The sequence below is a fragment of the Symphalangus syndactylus genome, chromosome 12 (genome assembly GCF_028878055.3).
Source record: "Symphalangus syndactylus isolate Jambi chromosome 12, NHGRI_mSymSyn1-v2.1_pri, whole genome shotgun sequence".
Lineage (NCBI taxonomy): Eukaryota > Metazoa > Chordata > Mammalia > Primates > Hylobatidae > Symphalangus > Symphalangus syndactylus.
The window spans coordinates 129,841,328-129,857,945 of record NC_072441.2 but is presented as its reverse complement, the minus strand read 5'-3'; the positions used below and the strand labels follow the sequence as shown (position 1 = coordinate 129,857,945).

Sequence of the window (16,618 nt, the reverse complement as noted above, 5' to 3'; positions counted from 1 at the left end):
GAGGAGGGATCTCTCCCCAACTCATTTTATAATGACAGCATCATCTTGATACTGAAACCTGGCAGAGACACAACAACAACAAAACAGACCAGGCCAATATCTTTTATTAACATTGAGTCAAAAACCCTCAAGAAAATACTGCAAATCGGATCCATCAGCACATCAAAAAGCTTATCCACCATGATCAAGTAGGCTTTTCTCCTGGAATGTAATATCGGTTCAACATACACAAATCAATAAATGTGATTTATCACATAAACAGAACTGAAGACAAAAACCACATGATTATCTCAATAGATGTAGAAAAGGCTTTCAGTAAAATTCAACGCATCATTTTAAAAACTCTTAATAAACTAGGTATTGAAGAAACATACCTCAAAATAATAAGAGCCATCTATGACAAACCCAAGCCAACATTATACTGAATAAGCAAAAGCTAGGAACATTCCCCTTGAAAACTGGCACAAGTAAGTATGCTCTCTCTCACCATTTCTATTCAACATGGCATTGGAAGTCCTAGCCAGAGCAATCAGGCAAGAGAAAAAACTAAAGCACATCCATATAGAAAGAGAGGAAGTCAAACTCTCCCTGTTTGCAAATGACATGATTCTATATCTAGAAAACCCCACAATCTTGGTCCAAAAGCTTTTTGAGCTGATGAACAACTTCAACAAAGTTACAGGATACCAAATCAATGTACAACAGTCACTAGAATTCCTCTACACCAACAGCCAAACCAAGAACCAAATCAGAAAGGTAATCCCATTCACAGTTGCCACAAAAAGAATGGAATACAGCTCACCAGGGAGATGAAAGATCTCTACAATGAGAATTACAAAAAAACTACTCAGAGAAATCAGAGAAGACACAAACAAATTTTTAAAATTCCATGCTCATGGATAGGAAGAATCAATATAATTAAAATGGCTACACTGTCCAATGAAATGTACAGATTCAATGCAATTTTCATCAAAACACCATCATTATTCTTCACAGAGCTAGAAAAAAATATTTTAAAATCCATATGGATTCAAAAAAGAGCCCAATTGGCCAAGGCAATCCTAAGCAACAAGAACAAAACTGGAGGCATTATATTACCCGACTTCAAATTATACTACAAGGCTACAGTAACCAAAACAACATAGTACTGCTATAAAAACAGGTACATAGACCAATATAACAGGAAAAATAGCCCAGAAGTAATGTTACACATCTGTGATCACCCTGATCTTCAACAAAACTGACAAAAGCAAGCAATGAGGAAAAGTATCCTTATTCAATAAATGGTGCTAGAATAACTGGCTAGCAGAAGATTGAAGCTGGACCCCTTCTTTATGCCATATACAAAATTCAACTCAAGATAGATTAAAGACTTAAATGTAAAATCCAAAATTATAAAAACCCCAGAAGACAACCTAGGCACTACCATCCTGGACACTGGAGGAGGCACAGATTTCATGACAAAAACACCAAAAGCAATTGTAACAAAAGCAATAATTTCCAAGTAGGATCTAATTAAACTTAGGAGCTTCTGCACAGCAAAAGAAACTATCAACAGAGTGAAGAGACAACCTACAGAATGAGAGAAAATATTTGCAAGCTATGCATCTGACAAAGGTCTACTATGCAGTGTCTATAAGGAACTTAAATTTACAAGAGAAAAACAAACAACTCAATTAAAAAGTGGGGAAAGGACATGTCCTTCTCAAAAGAAGCATACATGTGGCTAACAAGCATATGAAAAACAAAAAGCTCAATATCACTAAGTTTTTAGAGAAATGCAAATCAAAACCACAATGAGATACCATCTCACACCAGTCAGAAAATGGCTATAATAAAAAAAAAGTCAAAAAATAATAGATGCTGGCAAGGTTGTGGAGAAAAGGGAATATTTACACACTGTCGGTGGGAGTGGTGGGAGGGTAAATTAGTTCAAGCATTGTGGAAAGCAGTATGGTGATTCCTCAAAGAGCTAAAAAAAAAAAAAAAAAAAAAAAAAAAAGAACTACCATTAGACTCAGAAATCCCATTACTGGGTATATACCCAGAAGAATATAAATCATTCTACCATAAAGACACACGCACAGGAATGTTCACTGCCACGATATTCACAATAGGAAAGACATGGAATTAACCTAAATGCCCATCAATGACAGATTGGATAAAGAAAATGTGGTACATATACACCATGGAATACTGTGCAGCCAAAAAAATGAGTGAGATCATGTCCTTTGCAGGAACATGGATCAAGCTTGAGGCTATTATACTTAGTAAACTAATGGAGGAACAGGAAATCAAATACCACATGTTTTTATTTATAAATGGGAGCTAAGTGATAAGAACTTATGAACACAAAGAAGGAAACAACAGATAATGGGGTCTACTTGAGGGTGGAGGGTGAGAGGAGGAAGAAGAGCAGGAAAGATAATGGCTGGGTACTGGGCTTGATATCCAGGTGATGATATATGTACAATAAACTCCAATGACACATGTTTACCCATGTAACAAGCCTTCACATGTACTCCCAAACCTAACATAAAATTTAACCTGGGAGAAAGAAAAGAGAATTGTCTAGCCATGACTTTTTCCACTTTTTAGTGAAATAATAGTAATAATAGTTATTATTATTGGAGAATTGCTTGAGTTCATTGTATATCCTGGATATTAGTCTCTTGTTGGATTAACGGTTTGCAAGTATTTTCTCCCACTCAACATGTTGTTTCTTTCTTCTGTTGATTGTTTGTTTTGTGGCATGGGAGATTTTTAGTTTAATATAGTCCCATTTGCCTATTTTTATTTTAATTGTCTGTGCTTTTGAGATCATAGTCAAAATATTTGCCTAGACTAATGTTGTGAAGTGTTTCCCCTATGTTTTCTTGTAGAATATAATTTAAGGTCTTACATTTACATCTTTCATTTCATCTTCAGTTGATTTGTGTACATGTTAAGAGATAGCAGTCCAGTTTCATTCCTCTGCATATTGGTATTTGGTTTTTAAGAGGGTGTCCTTTTGCCAGTGTATGTTCCTGGTGCTTTTGTCAAAAATCAGTTGGCTGTATGTAAGTAGACTTATTTCTGAGTTTTCTATTCTGTTCCATTGGTCGATGTGTATATTTTTATCCCAATACCAAGCTATTTTGGTTATTATGTCCTTGTAATATATTTTGAAGTCAGGCAGTGTGATACCTCCAGTTTCGTTTGTTTTGCTCACAATTGCTTTAGCTATGCTGGCTCTTTTTTGGTTCCATGAAAATTTTAGAATTATTTCTTCCATTCTTGTGAAAAACGTTAATGGTATTTTGATAGGAATTGCACCAAATTCATACATTGCTTTGGGCAGTATGGTCATTTTAACAAGATTAATTCTTCTAGTCCATGAGCATGAGATTTCTTTCCATTTATTTGTCTTTCATCAGTAATGCTCAACGTCACTAATCATCAAGGAAATGCACATCAAAACCACAATGAGAGATCATCTTACCCAACTTAAAATGACTACTATTAAAAAGTAAAATAAATAAATAAATAACAGATGCTCATAAGGATGTGGAGAAAAGAGAACTCATACGTTGTTGGTGGGAATGTAAATTAGTATGACCGTTGTGGAAAACAGTATGGAGATTTTTCAAAAAAACAAAATAAATTCATCAACTTTGCTATGTGGTATCTATACAAAAGCATAGAAATCAGCATATCAAAGGAATAACTATACATGTATATTTATTGTAGCACTATTCACAATAGCAAAGATATATAATCAACCTAAGTGTCCATCAGTGAGTGAATGGATAAAGAAAATGTGGTACATATACACAATGGAATAGCGTTTGGCAATTAAAAAGAAGAAAATCATGTTATTTGCAGAAAGTTGTATGGAACTGGAGGTTATTATGTTAAGTGAAATAACTCAGGCACAGAAAGACAAATATTGCATGTTTTCACTTATATGTGGGAGCTAAAAAAGTTTGCTTATAAACGTAGAGAGAAGAATGATAGATACTAGAGGCTGGAATGAGGGGATTCAAAGGAGAATTAAGAGAGGTAGCTTAATGGGCACGCACATGCTCATAAATAAAAGGTGTAAGTTCTATTGCTCAACTACAGAGTAGGGTTAATAACAATGTATTGTATGTTTTAAAGTAGCTAGAAGAGATACATTGTTCTCAACAGATACAAATGATAAATACTCAAAGTGATGGACCTGTCACAAACCCTGACTTGATTATTACGCACAAAATACCACATGTACCCCATAAAAATGTAATATATTGGATTCAATTTTTAAAAAGTAAAAGAACAAAGCCAGAAGACTCACACTTTCTAATTCCAGACCTACTACAAAGCTACAGCAATCAAAACAGCATGATACTGACATAGAAAAAGAAACATAGACCATTGGAATATAATAGAGCCCAGAAATAAACCTTTACAAAATGGTTAAAAAATCTTTGACATGGGTGTTAAGAGCATTCACTGGGAAAAGGAGAGTCATTTCAATAAATGATTCTGGAAAAACTGGATATTCACATGAAGAATGAAGTTGGACCCTTATATAACACCATATTCAAAAATTAACAGAAAGTAGATCAAAAGCTTAGAGTAAGACAATTGTTAAAATAAAACATAGGGTAAAAGCTTCTTGGCTTGGATTTAATGATGATTTCTTTAACATGAAACCAAAAGAACAAAAATGAAAGAAATAATAAACATTCAGACATTGGACTGCATGAAAAATTCTTTAAATTGTGCCTCAAAAAGTCATCATTCACCAAGTAAAAATGCAACCACACAATAGGAGAAATTATTTGAAAATCTTACATCTGATAAGGAATTAATATCCAGAATATGTTGAGAAATCTGAAAAGTCAACAACAAAAGACACACAACCCTTTTCAAAAATGAGCACATGAATTGAATAGACATTTCTCCAAAGAATATATGTAAGCAGCCAATAGGTACATGAAAAGATGCCCAATATGCCAATCATTAGGCAAATGCAAATAAAAACTATAATGACAAACCACATGTATTTAGATAATATATATAATTAATATATTACACATACATAATATATATTTGTGTGTATTATATAAATACACATTTTATATATAGTTTTTATATATATACACACATATGCTATGCAAATGGAAGTATTTGGATAGTGTATGTGTGTACATATATTTCATAAATATATTATCTCTATACAATATTATATATATACATACACACATACATACATACCTGCGAGCGTTGGCAAATATATAAAGAAATGAAAACTCTTGTGCACTTTTAGTAGGAATGTAAAAGGGTACAGCCACTGGGGAAAACCATATGGTGGTTCCTCAAAAAATTAAAAATAGAATTACCATATGAGCCATCAGTTCCACTCTGGGTATATACCCAAAAGGAATTAAAAGCAAAATCTTGAGGAGATATTTGTACTCTTATTTATAGTAGCATTATACATAATAGCTGAGATATGGAAGCAACACAAATGCCAAATTGATGGATGAATGGAGAAGCAAAATGTGCTATATTTGTAAAATGGAATATTAGTCTAAAAAGGAATGGAATTCTGCAATGTGCTATAGTATGAATGAGCATTGAGGACATTACGCTGAGTGAAATAAGTCTGTTATAAAGAGGCAAATATTTCTGTAATTCCACTTATATGAGTAACTTAGAGTACTGAAAATCATAGAGACCAAAAGTAGAATGTGGGTTGCCAGGGCTTGGAGAGAGGGGCAAATGGGGAATTATTGTTTGATGTGTACAGTTTTGGTTTTGGAAGATGAAAAGATCAGGTGAATGGTGGTGATGGGCGCACAACAATGTGAATGTACTCTGTGTGTCCAAAATGTACACTTAAAAATGGCTAAAATAGTACATTTTATGTTACATAGATTTTACCAAAAAAATAAAATTTTCTGCTTTTGAAAATACTTTGTGGGAGAATGTATCCCACAGAGTGGAAGAAAATATCTGTAAAACATATATTGACAAGGACTTGGATTTAGAATGCATTATGTCTCAATTTCATGATGCATTTATAATACTTTTTTTCTATTTTCTCTTAAAACCATATACTAAGATTGTTGAAACACACGGTGAAGGCATGTAAGTGCCTCAGTTGGGATCCTAGCTCTGCCATTATTTAGCTGTGTCATCTTAGATAAGTTATTTAGCTTCCTTTTGTACCAGAATTTGTCAACTATAACATCTCTTTCACTAAAGATTGAATATATTAATCTGTATACAACTCTTAGAGCATATAATAAGCATGTAATGTATATTAACTAATATCAAATCACTTTGCTCCTTTTCTTCTGGTAAAGGCGAATGTGCAATTTAGTCTACTAACACAGTAAATATTCACTGGCTCAGGTATGGACATTTTTGGAGTAAAATATAAAAAGCACTTTAACCCTAATTTGGTTTAAGGCCATTTGTGTCTTCATTTCCCAGGAGAAAACTATTGAACAAAACCCTCTGAAGAGGCCAGCCCTACTTTATAACTTCTAATTGTGATTTCTGGCTATAGCTCCAGCTTATGAAGAAGAAGAAGAATTATTTTATCTGGTTGATTATTGCCTTGCATATGTCATTTCCACAGAGACCTCAAAGATAAAGCTAAGGGCACATGTCAGACATGTTGGGTTCAGCTATCCCAACATTTTCACAATTACCATTCCCATTTTACCAAAAAGGAAAAGAATCAGTTTCAGGTGTCCATGCAGACCATGAAATTTAGCAAAATGTGTGTGAACATGTGAATAATTTTGAGAGGAGTGTCTTGTGATTTACACTGATATCTGAAAAAATACCTATGACCTAAAAAGTTTAAGAAATACTGAATTATTACCCCTTCTAGGCTAAAAGTACGGTAAAAAATTAATTTATTTGATGATGTGATGGCCGATGTTTGGCAAAAATAAAGCTATCAACTAAAAGAGATATTTTCTTTTCCTAGGAATAGAAATATCAGCAGTTTGTAGCATTAAGCCCACAAATTTTAGGAAGCTGGATTCCAAACTCTAGGACATGAGGTCCAAGTAGGTATTATTCCTGTAGTTCAAACAAGCATTACTGCTCTTTGGCTAAACGTCTTACCAGAGAATAGGCATTTAGGAAATGAGATATTTTCAGGACGTTCCCATCCTTTTAATCCACATACCTCTGTTTCTGCGACGCAAACCGAAAATAAGTCCAACAATTACACACATTGAAAAGAAGACTATCCCAATGCCTATCAGGCAGGAAGGATTCCAGTCACACCAGTTACCTGAAGAAGAAGAGATATTGTAATTATTAGTTATTGGTGTGGAGGCACTTTAGATTGGGGCACAATGTGTCAAGAAATCAAGAGGTATGTTTTGATGCCATCCCCCGAATTCATTTAGATTTGGGCTAAGGCTTAGGTCTAAAGATCAGAGAGCTGCGGGTGACAGAGACAAGAAGAATGGCTGTTTCTAGGATGGGATAGGTTTTGGGTTGAGGCTAAACAGGTCTGGAGAAAAACAACTCATCTTTCTCTCCATCTAGCCCATCAGTAAATGGGCCTCATTAGAGCACTAGATGGAGTTATGCTCCAATTGTTATCATCTCACCTGGGCTTGAAAGAGGCTGGGAGTACAATAGTTCTGGAGACCTCTGAACTGTCTAAAAGATCATATGAGCTTTGGAGATACGACTCTCATGAGTGAAAGGGTTTTCAACAACATAATATTAAAAATATTCTTTAGCATGCATTGTAGCAACATCATTTGGCTATCTAGTGTGTCCATAAAATAGCCTATGGTGTGGGGCTTACTACCACAAGTGATACCATTCCACCACTGGAGTGGCATAGGCACAGTGTAACTTAGTGGTTAAAATATGGGATACAAGTGTCCATATGGCTTATAATTGATCTTGTTTCCTACCATGACTAGCTGTGTGATTTTAGGTACAATAGTTAATGTTGGTAGGTTTATTTTCATAATATAGAAATTGGAGTGGTAATAATATTTAACTCAAAGTGTATTATGGAGGTTAAATGCACTAATTTCTGTAAATCTTGGTGTGGAGTTTTTCAGTAGTAAAAATACAATAAATGTTAGCCTCTAATGATGATGTAATGATTGCTATTATAAAACTAACTCGGCATCCTTAAAAATTATTTATTCCAACTGATTCACCAACACCTTTTAGATAAAGTTGAAGAGATTTTCAGAAACTCAAATTATGCCCATGAGAAACAGTTGAATAACTGGGCACCCTCAGCTTGGCAAAGGTCAAGTTTGAAACGTTCCTGACTGCTAATCTCTGAAGAGCTATCTGGGAAATGTCAGTTGTTACACATGTGACCTCTGAATGTTCAATTAAGTGTAAGATACAGAGAAGCAGGTCAGTATTAAATAAGGACAAGCATTAAAAGATGTATTGAAGCAGGAACATTAGAAAAAAACAAATCTCTAAAAACTTGGATAGTGTGACTAAGCCGATAGAAGCTACAGTACAGTTTGTTTTGCAAAACAGCAGCTAGCAGAGGTGAATGTTGTGAACTGGTGGCTTTCTGGTGAAGTGGTGTCTTCCCCAAACCCCACAACCACAGTGGTGGAAAATGGCAGTTCTGAGGGTCAGATAACAGCGTTCAGGCCAGAACAGCAGCTGCAAATGTAAACGGAAAATCCAAGAAGTGGAGAGAGATTTAGGAAGACCAAGACCAAGTTCTGACAGCAGAACTACACGTGGTGGGAGGTGGCGCAGGAGCCTGGTGAAAAGCAGGGGGAGAGCACAGGAGACTGTACTCTTGAAACACAGAGCTCTGCCAGAAGAGATCTGTGAGTCTGAAGCTTCTTAAATTGAGCACAACCCAAAATCATGAACAGCTATTTTTTGGTGTCTTAAATTTTCTTGCTTATCGTGCAAGTTCCCCCAGTCCCCGCCCCCAACACCGTGGTTGAGAATGAATGAAAACTTTTTGTTTAAGGAAAAGTAAACCACCTGGTGTTGCAGCTAGTGTAACTCTCCCTATGTGGTATATTTTCCTGATGCTGTGCAATTAAAACTTTATTTTATGCCCTGAAGGGTCAGTGGTCCCTATAAGAATTCAAGTGAGAAATATGTGTAAATTTTGTTAGGTGTTAAATGTTAAAAAGCTTTCCCAGGTTGTTTGAAAAATCTGTCACCATAAGGACAATGGGTTTCAACTTGGTCGAGCTACAAAAAGGTCACACTTTCAGATAACAGCATTGTCAACAGCTCTAGCAGCAAAAAAGAACAGTATGTAGGATCAAGGAATGGGTGGAGAGCATATGTTTAACATACATGGAAGAGTTCAGAACTTCCTGAGACAGACAGACCTGAGAATTATGGGTCATGCAGCTTTACCTTCCCCACTCCCATTAGCATCTCTCATCCTTCAAGCCAACTTACGTTGCTCTCTTTGCTGTAGTTCAACACTTGGCAACATAAGAACAGCAGAACAGCCAAGATTGCAACCAGAATCAGTATCCAGATAGAATTCCATGGAAACAGTTTATCTGAAATAGGGAGTCACAAATCTTACCACTTAGGAAACTTGAACCCACCAAACTAGGAATGATGATTCATCCAAAGCATGCTTCTGCTTAATACCTATCACCTTCAAATGTAAACCATGGCCAATTTGGGAAATTAATTATAATCGTGCACATGAAAAATGGGATAGGATCTGGAGTAGGGAAGAACTGAATGTGAGTTAGTTTGAAGATGGAGCAAAGGTGAGTGAAGGCTGCTCTCCCATGTTTTCTGTTTGTTTGTTTGTGACAGAATCTTGCTATATCATTAAGGCTGGATTGCAGTGTCATAATCACTGCTCACTGCATCCTCAACCTCCCTGGTTCAAATGATCCTCTCACATCAGCCTCCTGAGTATCTGAGACTACAGGCACATGCCATCATGCCCAACTAATTTTTTATTTTTTAATTTTTCACAGAGACAAGGTCTTGCTATGTTGCCTAGGCTGGTTTCAAACTCCTGAGCTCAAGGCATCCCGGCTGCTAGGCCTTTCAAAGTGCTGTGATTACAGGCATGAGCCATTATACCTGGCCTCTTCCATGTTTTTTGACATTCAGTGAATACAGATAAGATTTCCCTGAGATGTCTGTATTCCCAGGACTGTAACTCATGCTCAAAGTTTGTGCTAATTATAATTCTGTTAAATCATCATTTTTTAAAGTGCATATAAGCATTTTTCACTAAAGTTGTAAATAAATCAGCAGGGCTTCCCCCAGCCCTGCCTTTTTCTTTGTTCGTTTTATTCATATATATCCTACTATGAACTTGGGGGAAGGAAGGTATGTAGTTTAGTCCTCCTTTATTCCCTGTAACTGTTTGTATTGCTGTTTCTGACACAACCATAATATGAAGCTTTTTTTTCCTGGAAAATCAAATGAGAAAAACAAAAATGTATGAATGTAGTAAATTGCTAAAATTGTTAGGGAAGTCATTCCTGTAAGTGGTAATATCCCTTTCAGCATGTGACTCTAACATTAATTTCATGGAATACACTAACACATTCATATTTACTTGACAGTTTATAAGACACTTACTAGGCTGTATTTCTGTCATTCAAGTATCAATGATTTATTGCAGTCCTGCTATGTGCCATGCAATGTTTGAAGCAGTTGGAGTGTATTAGTTTATAAAACTGACAAAGATTTGTATCTTCATGTTTCAGACAGGGAAACAGATAAGTGACAATAAACATAATAAATAGGTTGTATGGTGGGCTAAATGGTGAAAATAACATGGAAAAAAGAAAAATTAAGGAAGTTAAGGAGGGAGGGAATCAAGTAATTTGGGGGCAGGTGGCATTTTTTTCGAGCTGGTTTGTCAAGGTACTCTTTATTAGGGAGGTTGAGTTGAGAAGAGACTGGAAGGACATAGGGGAAGTTAGAGCATTCCAGGAAGAGGGACCAACTAGAGCTAAGCCTCCAAGGTAGGAGCATGTCTTGCAGGTTTAGGAACAGCAAGGAAGTCTGTGTGACTAGAGTAGGGTGCGCAAAGGAGGGTGTTAGGATATGAGGTCAGATAGGTAATGGGGACAGGGATAATGCAGGATATTGAAGGGCATTTTACTCTGAAAAACAATGGGGAAAAATTGCAGGGTCTTGAACAGAGGGTTCCTATTTATATGTTGAGAATGTACCATAGTGGACAAGAATAAAAATAAGAGGATATTTAGGATGCTATTGCCAAAGTTGAGACCGTGGGTGATAGTGTCTTAGACTTGGATAGCAGTAGTAAGTTGGTGACAAGTGATGAGATGCTGAATCTATTTTAAAGGTAGAGCTAACGCTATTTCTTGATAGATGTGTTGCAGAATATGAGAGAAAAATCGGTGTCAATGATGAATTCAATAATTTTGTTTTGAGAAACTGAAAATATAAAGTGTGATTGGAAAGACATTAAGCAAATTTGGAGGTAATCAGGAGTTCACTTTATGATGTGTTTGGTTCAGGATATTTATTAGACTTCTATGTTGAGAGGTTGAGTTTGAAGATGAAAACTGAGTTTGGAGAGAGGACAGGGCAGGAGATACTATTGGAGGAGCCAAAGTCACATTGATGATATCCGAAGTCTTGAGACAGAATGAACTCACAACAGAGGAAAGGCTCAAAAAACTACATCCTGGGAAACAGAAAACCAAATACTGCATGTTCTCACATATGAGTGGGAGCTAAATTATGAGAACACATGGACACATAGAGGGGAACAACAGACACTGGGGCCTTGTGGAGGGGAGAAGGTGGGAAGAGGGAAAGAATCAGGAAAAATAACTAATGGGTACGAGGTTTAATACTTGGGTGACAAAATAATCTGTACAACAAACCCCCATGGCATAAGTTTACCTATATAACAAACAAACAAACCTGCACGTGTTTAAAATAAATAAACTTAAAATAGAAGTTAACATAAAAGTTAAAAGTTAAAAATAAAAGCTAAAAAACAAAGCAAAACAAAAACTATGTCCTGGGAATCTGAATAGCAAGAAGGCAGAGTGAAAAGAAAAAGACTATAACAAAAAGAATAAGAAAGAAAACAAGCAAGAAGACAATGAATAAAACCAAGAGAAAGTAATGTCTTGGAAACCAAGTGAAGAAAGCATGTATATGATTTTTTCTCTTTAATTTACAAATTTTATGTCAATGGCCATCATTTGAAGAACAAACACTCAGATCGCACCTGATAAGACAATACTTATCCTTTCCTCTTGACCAGTTACAGGGTTTTGAAGGTAGCAAGTGATGTTGCCATGGGAGCTATCTCTAAGGAGAAGGCTCATCTTCATGTTGAACAATGTTTCTATCCTGGGAATGGGATTTTGATGCAGGCAGAATGATCTCTCCTCTGCTGTCTTTCCACTCCATTTGAGGCTGTGGGAACCAATCTTCTGAGTTACACTCCACTAAAAGACCTTTGCTATTTGGAGGATGAATAAGAATTTGTATTTCTAAACTTGTAGCTGGTTGGAAAACGAAAAGGGAGAAACTATTTTTAGAGGAAGACAAGGAAACACAGAAGAGATGGGGGAAAAGCCTTCCTGCCCTCTTTAATCCCTGTGTCCTTAGATATTGATAGCTAAGCTGTGAGGCTGATTGTCATGACAAGCCATTCAAAAAGGAACAGGGATAAGCCATACTGAAGTGTTACGATAATCATATTAACAACATAGTCCAAAGTAAGTGAGGTGAGGAAATGCCTGTTTTTCACATTTATTCATTCACTCAAAATATGGGCTATTTACTAAATTTAAGTAACTTGGCTAGGTCCTTGGATTATGATAAACAAAAAAATCAAGATCTCAGTCCTCATAGAATTTATGGCTTAATGTTTTTTTCTTTTATCTTCACCATTAGCCATTTCTGAGCCACCATAACAAATTACAAATTTGTATTTTGCATACAATAGGTATTTTTACATGTAATATGTTTTACAAAAAAAAGGAAATACTATTTTCAAAATATGGTGCATATCACTTTAGAGAAAATAAAGAAGTCTTTGAAAAATTTCAGGATATTACCTAGGACATAAGTCTTGCCTAATATGTGGGCAAAGTAAGAATGAACAGAGATTTAAAGTGTGACTCTGAAGCAGCCCTAATAAAATTTTCTGCAATTATGGAAATACTCTATATATGTGCCCTCTAATGCAGTAGCTGCTTGCCACATGAGATAACTAAGCACCTGAAATGTGGCCATTGAGACTGAAAAATTGAATGCTCAATTTTATTTAATTTTCATATGAATTTAAATGGCCACATGTGGCTAATATATATCATATTGGATAGCTCAGCTGTAGACTATAGAGTTGGGTGTCATATAATATCCAGCAAAGATGTTAAGCGTGAGTGCCCTGGATCCCTCCACATGTGTCCTCACATTTGTGAAGACCTTAGTTTGCTTCAAGCCCTCCATCTCCCCTCCTTTTCTCTGCCATTCAGAATACTTCAAGGGTGACAGGCTTAAATGCTACGTATTTGCAAATAACACCTATATAGTATATAGATTGTAGAATTTTGAAGAAAGTAGGTGAAGGCTTTCTGAAATACATTTAGAAAAGTGAATCTGTAACTAAGTAGTCAGTAATTTGATTCAGGGAGAAATGAGAATAAAAATTATCATTAAAGAGTCTATTGTAAAGATTCAGGTACTTTTAAAAGTCAAGTTTTACTAAAGTGTTGCCAGAAATAATTAGAAGGATTGTAACAAATTCTAAAAGGATTCTGTTAATTTTTTAGCAATCTAGCAATATATGTAGACGTAAAAAAGCAGACAGTATTTACTGATAGTTTTGATGTCTGAACAGATATAATTCTCATTCTTGATCCTCCACTCTTTGCAAATTGAACTCTAAACTCATGAATTTGACCTTGTTAACCAGACCATGTAATATAAAAATAGAAATAGTGAGAATTTTCCTAATACTCGGCCTCATACTGGTTGAGAATCTTGGATGCATAGAAAACTCACAGGGATCCATCCTTACCTGTGACCTTCACTTCCGTGGTGGCCTCTTCACAGACATCTCCGTCTTTGAAGAAGCAGTGGTACTGCCCGTCATCATCGGCACTGACATTAAGGATCCTGAGGGTCACTTTACCTTCTCCAATGGCTTCTTTCAGGAGCTCTGTCCACTCCACATACTTGGAGATGGTTTCTCCATACAGGTCTTTACCATCCTTATACAGGTAAACAGGTCATGTGTAGTGACTCCAGAACCAGCGTATTTCCACGTGTTCTGTGCTTTCTGGTAGAGACAGCTGGCAACTGAGCTCAACTTTTCCACCCACTGGAGCCAAGATTGGCCTCTATAAGCTATTCACTATGAATTGTTCTATGAAGGCAGACAGCAACCAAAGGGTGAGAAGTGGACCAAGACAAAATTTTTATTTGAATTATTATATCACAAACACCCATAGACACACACACGCACACACACACACACACTTTATTGAGAGTAAATTCTTTTGTTTTCTCTTTTCCTTGAAAACACCTTTACTTTGCACTTCGCTTAAATAGAAATTCATCAAATTATTTACTTTAAGAAATATGGGGAGGCCGAGGTGGGTGGATCACCTGAAGTCAGGGGTTCGAGACTGAGCCTGACCAATATGGTGAAACCCCGTCTCTACTAAAAATACAAAAAAAAATTAGCCGGGCATGGTGGTGTGCGCCTGTAATCCCAGCTACCTGGGAGGCTGAGACAGGAGAATCACTTGAACCCGGGAGGCGGAGGTTGCAGTGAGCTGAGATCGTGCCACTGCACTCCAGCCTGGGAGACAGAGTGAGACTCCATCTGAAAACAAAAAAAAAAAAGAAAGAAAGAAATATAAAAAATGGTTTCCATTGTTGCTGTATGGTTTTCATTTCTGTTAAAATAAAGAAAAAGTACTACTACCAGTGTAACAATTGCCACTCGTCATTCTTTTTTTCACCCTAGTTAAAACAAATTATTATTATTATATATATATAATATTATATATATTATATATATATATTATATATATAATAATATATATAATATTATATATATATAATCCAAGATTATTATTATTATTATACTTTAAGTTCTAGGATACATGTGTGGAATGTGCAGGTTTGTTACATAGGTATACATATGCCATGGTGGTTTGCTGCACCCATCAACCCATCATCTACATTAGGTATTTCTCCTAATGCTATCCCTCCCCTATCCCCCGACCACCCGACAGGCCCTGGTGTGTGATGTTCCCCTCCCTGCATCCACGTGTCCTCATTGTTCAACTCTAGCTTATGAGTGAGAACATGCAGTGTTTGGTTTCTGTTCCTGTGTTAGTTTGCTGAGAATGGTGGTTTCCAGCTTCATCCATGTCCCTGCAAAGGACGTGAACACATCTTTTTTATGTCTGCATAGTATTCCATGGTGTTTATGAGCCACATTTTCTTTAACCAGTCTATCATTGATGAGCATTTGACTTGGTTCCAAGTCTTTGCTAATGTGAGCAGTGCTGCAATAAACACACGTGTGCATGTGTCTTTGTAGTAGAATGATTTATAATCCTTTCGGTATATACCCAGTAAATGCATTCCTATTTCTCCACAACCTCGCCAGCATCTGTTGTTTTCAGATTTTTTAATGATCACCATTCTAACTGGCATAAGATGGTATCTCATTGTGGTTTTGATTTGCATTTCTCTAATGACCAGTGATAATGTGCTTTTTTTCATATGTGTGTTGGCCACATAAATGTCTTCTTTTGAGAAATGTCTGTTCATATCTTTTCCCCACTTTTTGATGGGGTTGTTTGTTCTTTTCTTGTAAATTTGTTTAAGTTCCTTGTAGATTCTGGATATTAGCCCTTTGTCAGATGCACACATTGCAAAAATGTTTTCCCATTCTGTAGGTTGCCTGTTCACTTGGATGGTAGTTTCTTTTGCTGTGCAGAAGCTCTTTAATTAGATCCCATCTGTCAATTTTGGCTTTTGTTGCCATTGCTTTTGGTGTTTTAGTCATGAAGTCTTTGCCTGTGCCTATGTCCTGAATGGTATTGCCTAGGTTTTCTTCTGGGGTTTTCATGGTTTTAGGTCTTACATTTAAGTTTTTAATCCATCTTGAGTTAATTTTTGTGTAAGGTGTAAGGAAGGGGTCCAGTTTCAGTTTTCTGTATATGGCTAGCCAGTTTTCCCAACACCATTTATTAAATAGGGAGTCCTTTCCCTATTGCATGTTTTTGTCAGGTTTGCCAAAGATCAGATGGTTGTAGATGTGTGGTGTTATTTCTGAGGCCTGTGTTCTGTTCCATTGGTCAATATATCTGTTTGGTTACCAGTACCATGCTGTTTGGGTTACTGTAGCCTTGTAGTTATAGTCTGAAGTCAGGTTGAATGATGCCTCCAGGTTTGTTCTTTTTGCTTAGGATTGCCTTGGCTATATAGGCTCTTTTTTGGTTCCATATGAAATTTAAAGTAGTTTTTTCTAATTCTGTGAAGAAAGTCATTGGTAGCTTGATGGGGATAGCATTGAATCTATAAATTAAGCAGTATGGCCATTTTCACGATGTTGATTCTTCCTATCCATGAGCATGGAATGTTTTTCCATTTGTTTTTGTCC

At 36.2% G+C, this 16,618-nt stretch overlaps 1 protein-coding gene across 1 annotated transcript in view; it reads right to left on the bottom strand.

Annotated features, from left to right (window-relative positions):
- The window catches only part of LOC129468951 (selection and upkeep of intraepithelial T-cells protein 1-like), a 79,677-nt gene that overhangs the window by 47,547 nt on the left and 15,512 nt on the right, over positions 1–16,618 (bottom strand). Inside the window, 6 exon segments of the mRNA XM_055254997.1 lie at positions 7,175–7,282; positions 9,418–9,456; positions 9,459–9,524; positions 12,212–12,327; positions 12,329–12,491; positions 14,015–14,362. Of these exon segments, the coding sequence (XP_055110972.1) occupies positions 7,175–7,282; positions 9,418–9,456; positions 9,459–9,524; positions 12,212–12,327; positions 12,329–12,491; positions 14,015–14,362 (840 nt within the window).